The following is a 16,779-nucleotide window of genomic DNA, read 5'->3' as shown; positions in this document are numbered from 1 at the left end:
GGTGGGTTGTTTTGATGAACCTGAACAAGATCCGTAAGTTTATTCCTGAGAACAACATTAGCCCTTTGCTAACACGCTTAAAACCGTGTAGCCCAAACACGATCTGTGTAACCTATTTCTATTTATTGGAACGAGTCAAAAGGCTAACAAGTTGTAAATGAGTTGTAATCAAGTTGTAAACGGGTTGCACGTGTCATGAATGAATTTGCAGGTTGTAATATAAATGGGTTAATAATCAAGTTGTAAGTTAGTTAAACGGGTCATAAACCCATTGTCGGTTTGTATTAGGTTAAAATGGGTCGACCTTGTAAACTTATATATGTTATTATTTTTTTACTAATTTTAAATAGATTGATGGCCGACCTGTTTAATTAAACGTGTTAACATGCGAGCCCAAACACAACTAGTTTATGGAATTGGTTTCTTGTTTGAAATTACCACTCCGACTAATAGAATATCAACGTAAGAACGACTAGTTACATGGCACATTATCTTGTCATATAATCTTCAGATCAAGCTTTACAACATACATCATAGTCATCTATTTACATTTGCAGGTTATTACACTAACAACTACAGTCAGATTTGAACTTACACATCAAACCATATCTACATTCTTGATTCATCATCGTTCGGATCGCATGCTATGGCTCGAAGACGAAGCATCAGGGCTTGGAGGACTGTCGGTCCGGTCATATCTACAATCCCCATCATAATAAGCATCATAAGGTGAACCCCTTTGATCGTACATTTGTCCCCCTCTATTTGTTCCATGGCTGTGAGATTTTGTATGATCCGGTTGCTGCCTGTAGTATTCCGCTACACCTGTTGACTTCATCCTGCCAAGATGCTCGGGACCACCAGTCTTGTGAGGGTGGCGGTCTAGCGGTGGCTTGGGAGGATGGTAGGGTTGATGATGGAAGTGATGTGGTGGCTGTTGGCGGTGGTGGTGGCGGCGGTTTTGGCTCAAGTTTGGACTCACGGTTGCAACTTGATTGTTTAAACTAGGGGAACTACGGGTTCTGGTTAGCGAACTAGATCTACCATGACAAGTAGTGGATTCAGGGTTGGTGGCGGTGGTGGTCATGGTTTCAGGCGGTGGTGATCTTGGGGAGGAACACGCAGAGGAATTACTGAACGTCGTGTAGCTAGTATTAACTGGGCGTGGTCTGACGGGTGGTGGCTGAACAACAATGCCATTGATGGAATTGATGTATCTTTGTTCAAGCGAATGGCGGTCAATTGATCCCGAATGGTTAACCGTAACAATCGGGTTCGCCGGGAAAAGGAAGGCACGTAATCTCGGCCCTCCTACATGTCCATGCCGAGCGAATTCGTCAATCATGTGGCGGACATCTTCGTCGGATTTCACTGTAACTAATGTCTCAAAATCCTCTGGCATCAACTGGTACTTGAGGATCATTTCACCTTTGAACATGCTTGTAACTTTCTTCATAAGATCTACAATAATTCGAATCCAAAATTAGCACATTGATAAAACAGAAAACAGAAAACATAATCCAAAATTCAATGTTTATTCAATTCAAATTCGTTGTTCGTCAATCTACTTGTTCATAAATTCATAATAATTCATGATTCCAGTGTAATTCAAATTCATTAATTTACTAATTACTACAGAAATTACATCCTGAAACACATTATTCCCCAAACATACTCTTAAAAACATCTAAAGACGAAATATGAAACCCTAATTTGATCTACTTGTTCATCAATTCATGATTCCAGTGACTCAAAAGTCATTCATTAACACTACCAATATCACATCTTCAAACAGATTACTCCACAAAAATTGCAAAAATGGAACTTACACCCTATTTTAATCTTCATATTCATCAATTCATGATTCCAGTGAGTCGTATTCATCAAAATTACATCTTCAAACTAATTATTCCCCAAATGAAACCGAAACCCTAATTTAGTCTACTTATTCATCAATCCACGATTCCAGTGAGTCAAATCCATATTAACTACCGAAATCACATCATCAAACAACTTATTCCACAAAAAAACTACAACAAATGAAACCGAAACCCTAACTTAACAACGAGATTGTACTTTCACACAACATTAGGGTTCGAAACAGACGAAAAACAATACCGTGAAACGTAATGTGACGGTGAACGGAGATTACGCGAGTATCACCGCCGGTGTACTTGAGGCGGCCGTCGGCAGGGCGGGGGAGGATCTTGCCGCCGTGACTGCACAGAAACTTCACGCGCTCCGGTGCCGATTCCGGTCTGGAACTACCGGAAACTGAATCGTCATGGGTGCCTGTGATGAAAAAATGTGTGAGATTTGAAGGAGTGTGTGAAATATATAGAGAAAAATGGAGGTTGAGATTGAGATTACGTGATTTTTGATGATGAAGTCTGTATTCTTCTGGCATGGATTTGGTTTCTAAATTTGAATAACTGATATTCTGTTTGTGTTTGTTGCACCGGATATATAACGGAACAATGCTTCTTGTAAAGTTGTCAGTTATAAACCGCCCGCTGCTTTGTGTTAAATACTGAAATTTAAATTAATGAAAAAGGATTCAAATGTATTTTTCTGTGGATAAATTAATAAATAATAAAAAAATAAATTGATTTTAAGTCATTATGGTTTAGTGGTTTAACCATTTGAGTTTAAAATCAAAAACCTTAATACCCTGAGTACAGGGCCGGATGTACATAGATATAAGGAGTAGCCTCCGCTACGGCTTGGCGCTCCGGCCATAGTGTAAATTTTGGAAAAAATTGACGTTTTTTCGATTTCGTTACCGCTTATTTATAAAACGTTACCGCTTGGCGCGAATCCTAGATCCGCCACTACCTGAGTATCTTTGTTTTTTTTTTTTTGTTTTGAACGGCAAATTTGGATCACTGGCGGACCACTGGAGTATCATCGTGCCACTAGCGAAACCACCCGATCATATCCATCTTCACTAGTCTATAATGTCTATACACCAATTTAAGAGGAAACTCAATAAATCTGGGAAAACCCTCCTTGTAGGAATCGAACTCAGGACCTCATGGTCTAAGACGTATCTCACCCCCATGATGCCACTAGGCTATAATGTCATGGGCAATGCCCTAAATATCTAAACGCATATTTTGTAAACGTTTGAGTCCAGATTTTTAACACCGCGAAAAATATTCTGTTAACAATTGTAAAATGACCAAAGTATCCTTACTGTTAAAAGAAGAAAAAAAAAACAATTTAAATGCACTGACCCCCTTTCTCTCTAATCACTCTGTTTCTATCTGTTGTCTCTCTCTCACTCATCCTCTCTGTCTACTATCTTTCTCTCCTCTCCAAACAACATTCAAACACCAACAAACCACCACTACCTAGCATGTGTGTGTTCTCACTCATCCTCTCTGTCTACTATCTTTCTCTCCTCTCCAAACAACATTCAAACACCAACAAACCACCTCTACCTAGCAGGTGTGTGTGAGAGAGGGGGGGGGTTGTATGTAATTAAATATAAATTAAACATTGTGTATTAAAAACATATGCTTTTACATTAGGGGTATTGGATTTTAATAATCCCAAGTTTCACTAATTGGCCAGTAATAATCCCAACTTCAAAAATTGCCTACAACAGTCCCAACTTGTAAGATTTTGGCCACCAATGATCCTTTGCTAACTGGGTTAGTTAAATGTGACGTGGCGGTGACGTGGCAACTGACATGTTTAAAAACTTAAATGTTGGGCTGCTGACGTGGCACCATCACCACCTCCACCTCCTCCTCCTCCTCCAATGCCACCATCATCTCCTCCAATCACCACCATCATCTCCGACCACCTCCATCATCTACCCAACTCCGTTACTCCGGTGACCTGCAACTTATTCTGACGACCCGTTTTACCCCTGAAACCACCAAACGAGACCACCACCAATCATCTCCGACCTCCTGTAATCTTTTCCGCTGCTCAGAAGTTCAAAATACCCAACTCTGGTGACCTGCAACTTATTCCGGCGACCCGTTTTACACCTGAAACCACCAAACGAGACCACCACCAATCATCTCTGACCTCCTGTAATCTTCTCCGCTTCTCAAAAGTTTAAAATTTCCACCATCTACGCAACTCCGGTGACCTACAACTTATTCCGACGACCTTCTTTACCCCTGAAACCACAAAAGGAGACCACCACTTGTCATCTTCAACCTCTAGTGACCTTCTCCGCCGCTCAAAACTTCAAAATTTCCACCATATCTAGGTATCACGTTTTTCCGGTGAGGCGGTTGGAGTTTTGGATGGCAGTTTAATGGTGGTGGCCGGAGGTTGGATGGGTGGGGTGTTCGGTGGAAGACTGTGGCCGGAGGTTGGAAGGGTGGCAGTTTAATCGGAGGTGATAGTGTTTTTCCGGTGCTGGAAGACTATGGGTGGAGGTGGAGGTGGAGGTGGAGGTGGTCGGAGGTGATGGTGGTGGTCGGAGATGATGGTGGTGGCAGTGGAGGAGGAGGAGGTGGAGGTGGAGGTGGTGATGGTGCCACGTCAGCAGCCCAATCAGCAAAAAACTAACTGGGTTATAACCCAGTTAGCAAAGGATCATTGGTGGCCAAAATCTTACAAGTTGGGACTGTTGTAGTCAATTTTTAAAGTTGGGATTATTACCGGCCAATTAGTGAAACTTGAGATTATTAAAATCCAATACCCCTTTACATTAAATATTTGTATTTTATTTGTAAATGACTAAAATACCCTTACGGTTAATAGACCTAGTAAATGGAGTTAAAATTTTAGACTTAAAAGGTTACAAAATGTGTGTTTGACTACTCTGGAAGTAAACTTTTCTAATTGTAAGTCAAGTGGTTAAAACTAATAAAATACAGGGACTCAAAAAGTAATTTACTTATACAACAGTTTGTGATTTGTATAGATTTGATTCATCTTTACAAAAGCACACTATGTACATTGGATAAAACTAATCTATGAAAATCGAAAATCATACACAACATTCTTTTAGGTCATGTGTAGTTGATTAACGCCCCATGTCAGATCAGTATGGGAGCGTTAAACACCACGTTGTCCAACCATTCTGGGGCGCCAATAGCCTTTCCGTCATCCGGTTAACAAGTGTTAATGGGTTTTAGAGATGGGGTCCACCCCAATAAACCAATCACATATTTATTTTTTCTTTAATTTACTCTTCAGCTAATTCACTACACCATTGTTAATGGGTGGTTTAGTTACTGTCCTCTGTTTACGTAACGTTGACGTTACAATACTTTTTGGGTGTTTAGTCATTTCTCACCGTCTACGTGATTTTGATGTGACAACACTTTTTAAGTGGTTTATAATACGAAATTACCATGTAAAAACAATACATTTAAAAAGTTTTTGAAAATTAAAATCCAAGTGTACATATGTACGTATGTGTGAGTGCATGGTAGGTGTGTATGTGTTTGTCTATATACGTGTGTGAAAAAACGGAAAAGATAAAGAATTACAAAGAATTCTAATAAAAACAGTTGCGGATCTAGAAATTTTTTTTAGAGGTGCGGAATAGTTTTTTAGATTTTAGGCTCCTACATGTATAAAAAAAATCAGTTCATAGCGGGTCGGATCAGGTCAAGTCATATAAGACAAAAGAATATCAAACTAAAAATTATATAGTCATCAAAAACACGTCAAACGTCATTACAAACGTATTTAAAATTGTGTCATACAGGTTTTTTTTTTTTGAAATCTATTCAAAACATCAACTAGAGATACTAAACACTCCATAAGTTCATTACATTTTTACTCATGGTTCCTATCACATATAAATCGCTCCAGAAGTTCATAAAACAACACTAGAAACTTAAACAAAATAAACAATCATGTTCAAACATAGTCCATAATTTTCAATTTTATTTTCAAACTTTCAAGCCCTAGTATCAGTGTTTTCAGACCAGGATCAGATCGGCTGGTCGGACTGGGAACCGGAGGTTGAGCCGGTCCGGGTCATGGTATCAGGCCGGAAATGCATTGAACCGGAAGTTGAGCCGGCGACCCGGCGGTTGGACCGGGAAACCGGCTGGTCGGACCGGTTTTTGGAAGGATTGAACCGGTTTTTATATATTTTTTTAGATTTAACTCTATTATTTTTTATAATATTTGCGATACCTTTTGGTTCCTCTAGTCCGGTTCTGAAAACATTGCCTAGTACTAAATGTTGATTGATTGTAACTAATCATTTAAACAAACAAAGCTATAAATAAAACAACAAAATCATTTAACTACAAGTCTTGAACAACCAAAAATCATCAAAAAAAAAAAAAATATAAAAAGATTAAACCTTTCTACGCCTATATTTTCTCCTAATAACCACATAAAACAAAAAAAAACAATAACGAAACTATACTAGTTCTATATCGGAATTCTAGCGTAATACAGGCCGGTCATGCCGGAATTTTGGTTTTTTCTGGCAAGAAAAGCCGTTCGGTCGTGAGCAGTGGCGTTAAGTCGCTGGAAGTTTTTTTTGGGCGGGATTTGGAATTGGAATGAGTGGATGGATTTGGGTTATTTTATTTAGTTCAAATTTCTTTGGTTTGGGTTTGAGCTTAGGTTAATAAAAATAAATTGTAGATTTAGTTTTAATTAGGTTAAGTAATTAAGTGAATAAGTGGTTAAAGAATAATTATGTAAATTGTGTTATATACTTATATATTAGATAATAATCAATGTTTAATTTTTTTATAAATTCATAATATTTTTTTCTAAGTGGCGCGGTTGAAATTTTTAAAGGAGTGCAGTCGAAATTTCCGGCGAAAATAACACTAAAAATTATTTTTTCAAGGGTTGCGCCCGCCCACCCACCCACGACTTGGGGTGGGTACTCCCTTGGTCTCATTGAAAACATTGTTAGGAAAACTCAGCAAGACAAAACTTAGTGAAGGAAAAAGGATTGTAAGATACACGGATGTTCCAACCGCATTTACGTATAGTACTCGTTGGTGGACCTAGTAATTTTTTCCTGGGGGTGCGGAAAAAATTTAAAGATTTTAGGCCCCTAGCTATATAAAAAGTGTCGGTTCATAGCAGGTCGGATCGGGTTAGGTCATATAAAACCAGTAAACATAAACAAAAAAGTTTTGCGAGCCAGATCGGGTCAGGTTAGGTCAATTTCAATTTTCAAACAATCAAACCCTATTTTCTAACTTCTTATCACATTAACAAACAAAGTCTCAAGTAAAACAATAAACAACATAAAAAGCCTTCATAAGTAAGTAAATTAACAACAAAAAATCATCAAAGTTCAAATGTTACCTACTTCTATTTCTCCTAATTATTAAATAAAACAACAAAAACAACTTATCTAAGACATAACTTGGTCTTTAACTAGAAGAATCCGACAAAAGAAAGTGGTCCAACCCTTTTCCTTTTGAGAAATCGCCCCATAACTTCTCTACGCATGGTTCTTATCACACATAAATTTGCTCCGTAATTTCATAAAACAACACTTAGACAAAATAAACAATCATGTTCAACCAATAACATAATACATAATTTTCAATTTTAATTTTCAAACATTCAAGCCCTAGTTTTAAATGTTAATTAGTAATCCTTTAAACAAACAAAACTTAAAATAAAACAACAAAATCATTAAATACAAATCTAGGACAACTTAAAAACATCGAAAAATATAGAAATATCAAACCCTTATACATATATATTTTCTCGTAATCATCACATAAAACAACAAAAAACAATCGATAAAAAAATGATAAATCTTTGGGTTGGGTTGATAAAATTAGATTGTAAATTGGGTTAAGTAAGTGATAATGTGGTTAAAGAATAATGTGTTATATACTTATATATTCATAATAATCAATGTTTAAATTTTTTATAAATTCATAATATTTTTTTTTCTAAGGAGGACGGTTGAAAATTTTCAAGAGGGTGCAGTTGAAAAAATCCAAGGGATACGGTTGGGATTTTTGATGAAAATTAGCACTAAAAACCTTTTTTCAATCGCACCCGCCCACCCACCATCGTGGGTAGGTGTGCCCCTGCCTATGAACGATGATGGTTAAAAGTTTTAAGTGACGTGTTTCCCTATATAAAAAAAATCCGAACACCGAAAAAATTGTAACATGGCGAAAAAATTTACATTGTTTCCAATGCCCATAACCGGCTTGTGGTTACATCGCAAAGGAAAAAACGAAATGGTTAGCAATCCACCCGGCGCACAACATCCTTCCCAAACATCTTCACGCACAAACCATGTCACCAATGTAGCTGGTGCATGCGTGCAAGTAAGGGACCATGGGTTCAAGAAAGTCCACTTCTTACAGGTTCGGTCCGGAATAATGAAGGGTGCGGTGCTTGTAAGAAAACAGTACAAAACGGTTCATGTGTGTTGACTCGTAAACCGGGATTCATAATACATATAAAATAAACTGAGGTAGTAAACAAGTGGATCTGTGGCGCAATGGTAGCGCGTCTGACTCCAGATCAGAAGGTTGCGTGTTCGATTCACGTCAGGTTCATGTTTTTTAACTTATTTTTTAATGATTTTATCACACTATATTACTGGGAAGATTTTAGTCATTTTTAGTTCTAACTTTCTATTGTTTATACATGATTAATATGATTATTGTATTGTACAATAAATTACGCAATAATTATTTTCGTCTTTAGCATTAGGAAACACTTTTTTTAACAAATCATATTGTTATACAAATATAAGGTTGCATATTGCATTGTGACGGTCTAACGTGAAACTGTAAAAAGTGATTAGAACGATTTACGTTTGAAGTTTACAAACTAATTTGATGCTGGAAAATAAATTCGAACACCTTTTTTTTGTAAATGAAGCCAGATGATGAAAGTAACGTCGTCGCTTTATTTTCTCATTCCGCTTAAGCCAACCAAACGAACATAAGATTGCATGTCTGATTCGTGTCGGGCTAAATTACTTGGAACATCTAATAAATAATCTCATTCGTTTTACACAAGTTATACTTATTTTATTACCACTAGAATTTACTAAATATACCATATTGTTACACAATTATAAGATTGCATTGTGATGATCTAAGGTGCAACTTTGATAAGTGATTAGAACGACACGTTCTTATGTCTGAAGTTTACAAACTAATATGATGCTGGAAAACAAAATACGAACTTTTTTTCTTTCTAAATGAAGCCGAATGTCAGATAATGAAAGTATCCATGCCGCTTGGTTTTCTCATTCCACTCAAGCCAACCAAAACGAACATAAGATTGCATGTCTGATTCACGTTGTGCTAAGTTACTTAGACCGTCTATTAAATATTCCCCGCATAAATGCCTGTTTTGGCATACAAAATTTTGACCAAGTAATGCACTTTGATACAAAAGTAAAAAATAATTTGCCCGAGAAGGGTACAATCATGCATAAACTTATAACATCATGCTTAGTTGTAAGGATGGACACATCATGTTAGTAATGTGAAGGCCAATACACTCCTTCCCTTGAACAAGGTAGTAGAGGTGTTGGATGTGCAATGTAGGTTGGGTATTTTTGTCCTGGCATCAATACCGATAAATCCGAGGTATTTCCCATTTGTACCTATAACAAACAAGATGTTTGAATTACTTGTATCACACATAGATCCAAAACAAGGTTGGGTATTTTTGCATGTCACAAGTGACTTACATGTGGTTGTGAATCCAAGAGCTTGTGCATTGGTCTTGGGTCAGCTGGTGGGTGGCGGGTTGGTTGAACGGTAAAGTGAAATGAAGCATTTGATTTGAAGAAGTATTCGATAATCGCCATGATGATGAACATGGATATGAAGATTGCGGTTGCAAGAAATCCTAACGAAATTGACGTCCCATAGGATTTCCACCAGCCTTCATCAACGATGTTTGGTGGAGTCTCGTGCAAGTTCACGTAGTTCGATCTTTTAGTATCGAACTCGTCCATGGTTGTGTCAAACTTCTCCAAATCTTTCTAGAGAGCAAAGAGAGGGATGTGTGGTTGGGGGGCTTATAGGGTAACAATATGTTTGCTATATATTGGATTAGATGCTTAACTTCAATATGAATAACCATACAAAAAGTACACATCTTTCAAGATATATAAACTATTACTACATCAGATTTGTCTATTCAAGATATATAAAGTATTACTACATCAGATTTGTCTAAGCGAAAATAGTCTTGAATATTAATTTAGAAAATAATGTGTTTAAAAAATATAATATTTTCTACTTTAGCTTACTTAAAAAGGAATACAAGTTTCTTTACAAGTTGGATTTTCATTTTCTAATACCATTATACATACATACAACTACAAGAAACAGAAAATACATCAGGTACAGTCGCTAAACACAAGAAAGCTTGTTTAGAGAATCAACACGTGTTTATCTCATTTGTTTTTGATAAATTTGATTACCTAGCCCCAGAAGCTGTGCAATTCTTGAACAGGCTGCAACGGGTCGTGAATAGTAATCTCTCGACCCTTAAGAGTCGTGTCGTCTTTAGTAGGATTGGTTTTGCAATTCAAAAGGGGGTTGCGGCGCAGCTTGTTGCCTGTTTACCTTTCATTTGTTTGTAATTTGTTATTTTGGCTTTTTACTTGCAATCAAATTCATAAAAAAAACTTGTATGTAATGCTTGAATATATAATGGGAGTTTGAAAGATAGCGATGCACACGGTTACGCTTATTGAATCACTTTTAAAGACAAAATGTATAAGTGTTTATTCGATTTACAAAGTTTATCACTTAAAGTTGGTTTGATAACGAATGGACCCATTTTTATAAACATTAATTAAATAAGTTATTTATAAAAAAAAATGTTTTAGATTTTTAGTAATGAAATAACTAAGGCTTTTGAATGTGGAGAACCACAAGAAGAGTATCCAATTGGTTCTTTTTAAAAGCGATGCAATCTTCCCTTTTTCATTTAACAATAGGGATGGATGTTTCCCCTTCGGGTCGACCCGTATCCGATCATTCGGGTTTGATTCTTATTCGTTTTTCAACTATCAAGATTTTGACATTCATATCCACATCAATAGTGCTTCTAAGAAAATTACAACAAGGTATTTGTGAGGTACGAATAACATATATTTTAAACTTATAAAAATATCATTAGAACTTGACCCGACCCGAGTAAATATGGTTGAGAAATTAAAAGGGAGATGGGAGCATAATACATAATCATCCCACTAATACAAGTGAAAGCTGCCATAAAGACACAAAGTTAAGGCTGCTCCAATAACACCAAGATTTTATTTATTAATCACTTTCTTTCTATAAATAACAAATAGCATTTTCTCTTAGGATGATTCGTATATATAAAAAAGTGTTATAATTTCATATAAACTAGTAGAAATCTCGCACGCGTTGCGTGGGAATTCAGTTGGTATTGTTTCAGTTTATTATAGTATCGAAACGGTTTTATTATAGTATCGAAACGGTACTGACACTTGGTATAGCAACTAAAGATAAAACCCTAAAAACTAATGATATGCCTAAATGGATATGGACACGTGTTTACATCTATGGAAAACCATAAACGTGAATATCTTGTTCAGTTGGAATCGACGTGGTATCGATACTGTTGGGGAGATATCATATCAGTTTGGTTCGTCACAATACCGGCACAGTACCGACACTCGCTATAGCTTACGATATAAAAAAATACTCTGTATCGCTACGAAAGTTGTTCCCACAGTGTCGATATGGTTCGTCGCGATAAAAGAAAGACTCCATTACATTTGACTCGTTAAATTTTGAATAAAAAATTTATCTGTACGTAAATAAAAATAAGTAGTATAACTAAAATAGAAAATCACAAATCATAATTTCAAAGTCATGTAGTTTTAGTTTTAAAATACAACAAGAACTTGCTTAGCAATCAAATGTATTTAATGTAAATCGCTATGTTGAATTAAAGGGGTGATCCATTGACGAAGGTAAAGCCTTCGTTAGGGGCAAAGGATGTAGGGTATAATGTGTTTTACAAATAACGGATTGTGATTGTAATTATTGAAATAAAAGGGTATCCATTGCAATTTGATACAAACATAAAGACGAAAAGTGTAATTTACCCTTTAATATATAGTGTTGTTACTATTCATAAGAATTGTTGAAGTTAGAGAATACCCATTGTAATTCAATACAGACAAAAAGTGTAATTTACCCTTTAATATATAGTGTTGTTACTATTCATAAGATTGGTTTTTAATATATAGATAACCGTTAAATTTTGAATAAAAATTTTATTTGTACGTAAATAAAAATAAGTAGTATAACTAAAATAGAAAATCATAAATCATAGTTTCAAAGGCCTGTAGTTTTAGTTTTAAAATACAATAAGAACACGATTAGCAATCAAATGTATTTCATGTAAATCGCTATGTTGAATTAATGGGGTGATCCAGTGACAAAGGTTGAACCTTGGTCAGGGCCAAAGTATATAGGGTATAATAGGTTTTACAAATACAGAATTGTGACTGTAATTTTTGAAGTTAAAGGGTAGCCGTTGCAATTTGATACAAACATAAAGACGAAAAGTGTAGTTTACCCTTTAATATATAGTGTTGTTACTATTCATAAGAATGGTTGAAGTTAAAGGGTAGCCGTTGCAATTCGATAAAAAGATAAAGACGAAAAGTGTAATTTACCCTTTAATATATAGTGTTGTTACTATTCATAAGAATGGATTTTTAATATAAAGATTATGGGTGAAGTTAAAGGGTACCCATTGCAATTCAATACAAACATAAAGACGAAAAGTGTAATTTACCTTTAATATATAGTGTTGTTACTATTCATAACAATGGTTTTTTAATATATAGATAATGGTTGAAGTTAAAGGGTACCCATAGTAATTCGATACAAACATAAAAACGAAAAGTGTAATTTACCCTTTAATATATAGTGTTTTACTTAATATATAGATAATGGTTTTTTAATATATAGATAATGTAATTTACCCTTTAATATATAGTGTTTTTACTATTCATAAGAATGGTTGAAGTTAAAGGGTACCCGTTGCAATTCGATACAAACATAAAGAAAGACTCCATTACATTTAACTCGTTAAATTTTGAATAAAAATTTTATCTGTACGTAAATAAAACTAAGTATAAAATCATAAATCATAATTTCAAAGGCATGTAGTTTTAGTTTTAAAATACAACAAGAACATGCTTAGCAATCAAAGGTATTTCATGTAAATCGCTATGTTGAATTAAAGGGGTGATCCATTGACGAAGGTAAAGCCTTGGTTAGGGGCAAAGGATGTAGGGTATAATGGGTTTTACAAATAACGGATTGTGATTGTAATTATTGAAGTAAAAGGGTATCCATTGCAATTTGATACAAACATAAAGACGAAAAGTGTAGTTTACCCTTTATTATATAGTGTTGTTACGATTCATAAGAATGGTTGAAGTTAAAGGGTAGTCATTGCAATTCGATAAAAACATAAAGACGAAAAGTGTAATTTACCCTTTAATATATAGTGTTGTTACTATTCATAAGAATGGTTTTTTAATATATAGATAATGGTTTAAGTTAAAGGGTACCCATTGCAATTCGATACAAACATAAAGACGAAAAGTGTAATTTACCTTTAATATATAGTGTTGTTACTATTCATAAGAAAGGTTTTTTAATATATAGATAATGGTTGAAGTTAAAGGGTACCCATAGTAATTCGTTACAAACATAAAAACGAAAAGTGTAATTTACCCTTTAATATATAGTGTTTTACTTAATATATAGATAATGGTTTTTTAATATATAGATAATGTAATTTACCCTTTAATATATAGTGTTTTTACTATTCATAAGAATGGTTGAAGTTAAAGGGTACCCATTGCAATTCGATACAAACATAAAGAAAGACTCCATTACATTTGACTCGTTAAATTTGAATAAAAATTTTATCTGTACGTAAATAAAAATAAGTAGTATAACTAAAATAGAAAATCATAAATCATAATTTCAAAGGCATGTACTTTTAGTTTTAAAATACAACAAGAACATGCTTAGCAATCAAATGTATTTCATGTAAATCGCTATGTTAAATTAAAGGGGTGATGCATTGAAGAAGGTAAAGCCTTGGTTAGGGGCAAAGGATGTAGGGTATAATGGGTTTTACAAATAACGGATTGTGATTGTAATTATTGAAGTAAAAGGGTATGCATTGCAATTTGATACAAACATAAAGACGAAAAGTGTAATTTACCCTTTAATATATAGTGTTGTTACTATTCATAAGAATTGTTGAAGTTAAAGGATACCCATTGTGATTCGATACAGACAAAAATTGTAATTTACCCTTTAATATATAGTGTTGTTACTATTCATAAGAATGGTTTTTTGATATATAGATAACCGTTAAATTTTGAATAAAAATTTATTTGTACGTAAATAAAAATAAGTAGTATAACCAAAATAGAAAATCATAAATCATAGTTTCAAAGGCCTGTAGTTTTCGTTTTAAAATACAATGAGAACATGATTAGCAATCAAATGCATTTCATGTAAATTGCTATGTTGAATTAACGGGGTGATCCATTGACAAAGGTTGAGCCTTGGTCAGGGCCAAAGGATATGGGGTATAATAGGTTTTACAAATATAGGATTGTGACTGTAATTTTTGAAGTTAAACGGTACCCGTTGCAATTTGATACAAACATAAAGACGAAAAGTGTAGTTTACCCTTTAATATATAGTGTTGTTACTATTCATAAGAATGGTTGAAGTTAAAGGGTAGCCATTGCAATTCGATAAAAACATAAAGACGAAAAGTGTAATTTACCCAATAATATATAGTGTTGTTACTATTCATAAGAATGGTTTTTTAATATATAGATAATGGTTGAAGTTAAAGGGTACCCATTGCAATTCGTTACAAACATAAAGACGAAAAGTGTAATTTACCTTTAATATATAGTGTTGTTACTATTCATAAGAATGGTTTTTTAATATATAGATAATGGTTGAAGTTAAAGAGTACCCATAGTAATTCGATACAAACATAAAATCGAAAAGTGTAATTTACCCTTTAATATATAGTGTTTTACTTAATATATAAATAATGGTTTTTTAATATATAGATAATGTAATTTGCCCTTTAATATATAGTGTTTTTACTATTCATAAGAATGGTTGAAGTTAAAGGGTACTCATTGTAATTTGATACAAACATAAAGACGAAAAATGTGATTTACCCTTTAATATTCATAAGAATGGTTTTTTGATATATAGATAATCGTTAAATTTTGAATAAAAAATTTATTTGTATGTAAATAAAAATAAGTAGTATAACCAAAATAGAAAATCATAAATCATAGTTTCAAAGGCCTGTAGTTTTCGTTTTAAAATACAATGAGAACATGATTAGCAATCAAATGCATTTCATGTAAATTGCTATGTTGAATTAATGGGGTGATCCATTGACAAAGGTTGAGCCTTGGTCAGGGCCAAAGGATATGGGGTATAATAGGTTTTACAAATATAGGATTGTGACTGTAATTTTTGAAGTTAAACGGTACCCGTTGCAATTTGATACAAACATAAAGACGAAAAGTGTAGTTTACCCTTTAATATATAGTGTTGTTACTATTCATAAGAATGGTTGAAGTTAAAGGGTAGCCATTGCAATTCGATAAAAACATAAAGACGAAAAGTGTAATTTACCCAATAATATATAGTGTTGTTACTATTCATAAGAATGGTTTTTTAATATATAGATAATGGTTGAAGTTAAAGGGTACCCATTGCAATTCGATACAAACATAAAGACGAAAAGTGTAATTTACCTTTAATATATAGTGTTGTTACTATTCATAAGAATGGTTTTTTAATATATAGATAATGGTTGAAGTTAAAGAGTACCCATAGTAATTCGATACAAACATAAAATCGAAAAGTGTAATTTACCCTTTAATATATAGTGTTTTACTTAATATATAAATAATGGTTTTTTAATATATAGATAATGTAATTTGCCCTTTAATATATAGTGTTTTTACTATTCATAAGAATGGTTGAAGTTAAAGGGTACTTATTGTAATTTGATACAAACATAAAGACGAAAAATGTGATTTACCCTTTAATATATAGTGTTGTTACTATTCATAAGAATGTTTTTTTAATATATAGATAATGTTATGTATACGTTATGTTATGACTACATACACATACCTAACTCTAATAGTCATCTATTTGACTTAATGTCAAGACACTTAAAATGATGACTTTTGTAATATTTAATTTAATGAAAAGAGTTCACTCTTTTCTCCAACTCTCTATGATCGTATTTTATCTAGATTTTACTATTAGGTTGTTTCACAACAAGTTATTAACAGTGGCATTTGAGCAGAGACTGTAATTGATGCTTTGTATGAAGTTGTAATAATCATGGTTCTCATGATAGATTTTGTCATCATCACATCATAGTATGTTCAATCAAATTGTCCTACTAGTGAGTTTCTTTTGATTTATAACACTTTCATGATATATCAATTATGTGTATTTGTTTAAGTTAAATTATTAACTAACTAAAGGTTAAAAAGACGCATAACTAAATATATTTTCGATTACAGCTATCCTCGATTTGCTTAACCTTATTATTATTATCATCATCGTCATCTAAGTATTATTGACCCAAGTCCGATTATCTGGGGTGTCATTAAAGAAGGGAGTAGACGAGATGAAGGTAAGGTCAGTACTGGCAGGAAAACCAACAGCCCCCTTGTAAAACAAGAATCACACCCCAGTTGGGGTAGCCATCCCAAGCCACATGTCGAGACCAATGGTAATATTTTTGTAA

General features: G+C 33.9%; 2 protein-coding genes and 1 non-coding gene across 3 annotated transcripts; 1 reads left to right on the top strand and 2 right to left on the bottom strand.

Annotated features, from left to right (window-relative positions):
• Nucleotides 1–420: 420 nt before the first annotated feature.
• Nucleotides 421–2,506, bottom strand: LOC110889736. Its single transcript, XM_022137309.2, has 3 exons — nt 2,371–2,506; nt 2,119–2,292; nt 421–1,461 (listed from the first exon to the last, which is right to left on the bottom strand). The coding sequence occupies exons 1-3, from the start codon at nt 2,405–2,407 to the stop codon at nt 626–628; spliced, it is 1,047 nt and encodes a 348-aa protein (XP_021993001.1). The 5' UTR covers nt 2,408–2,506; the 3' UTR covers nt 421–625.
• A 5,908-nt stretch (nt 2,507–8,414) lies between these two features.
• Nucleotides 8,415–8,486, top strand: TRNAW-CCA. The gene has a single exon. It is a non-coding gene; the product is annotated as a tRNA-Trp (tRNA).
• Nucleotides 8,487–9,240: 754 nt separating this feature from the next.
• On the bottom strand, nt 9,241–9,997 carry LOC110891816. Its single transcript, XM_022139364.2, has 2 exons — nt 9,638–9,997; nt 9,241–9,550 (listed from the first exon to the last, which is right to left on the bottom strand). The coding sequence occupies exons 1-2, from the start codon at nt 9,905–9,907 to the stop codon at nt 9,422–9,424; spliced, it is 399 nt and encodes a 132-aa protein (XP_021995056.1). The 5' UTR covers nt 9,908–9,997; the 3' UTR covers nt 9,241–9,421.
• Nucleotides 9,998–16,779: the final 6,782 nt, after the last annotated feature.

This window comes from Helianthus annuus, chromosome 11 (genome assembly GCF_002127325.2).
Source record: "Helianthus annuus cultivar XRQ/B chromosome 11, HanXRQr2.0-SUNRISE, whole genome shotgun sequence".
In the NCBI taxonomy this organism is placed as follows: Eukaryota; Viridiplantae; Streptophyta; class Magnoliopsida; order Asterales; family Asteraceae; genus Helianthus; species Helianthus annuus.
This window is presented reverse-complemented; position numbering and strand designations above follow the sequence as displayed.

Excerpts from the sequence above, each read along its gene's own strand:
- LOC110889736 (XM_022137309.2), bottom strand. The coding sequence starts at position 2,407 with ATGCCAGAAGAATACAGACTTCATCATCAAAAATCAC. Across the intron at positions 2,293-2,370 it reads ACTTCATCATCAAAAATCAC|GCACCCATGACGATTCAGTT; the intron begins GTAATCTCAATC and ends TTTTCATCACAG. Across the intron at positions 1,462-2,118 it reads CCGTCACATTACGTTTCACG|ATCTTATGAAGAAAGTTACA; the intron begins GTATTGTTTTTC and ends GAATTATTGTAG.
- LOC110891816 (XM_022139364.2), bottom strand. The coding sequence starts at position 9,907 with ATGGACGAGTTCGATACTAAAAGATCGAACTACGTGAACTTGCACGAG. Across the intron at positions 9,551-9,637 it reads TCTTGGATTCACAACCACAT|GTACAAATGGGAAATACCTC; the intron begins GTAAGTCACTTG and ends TGTTTGTTATAG.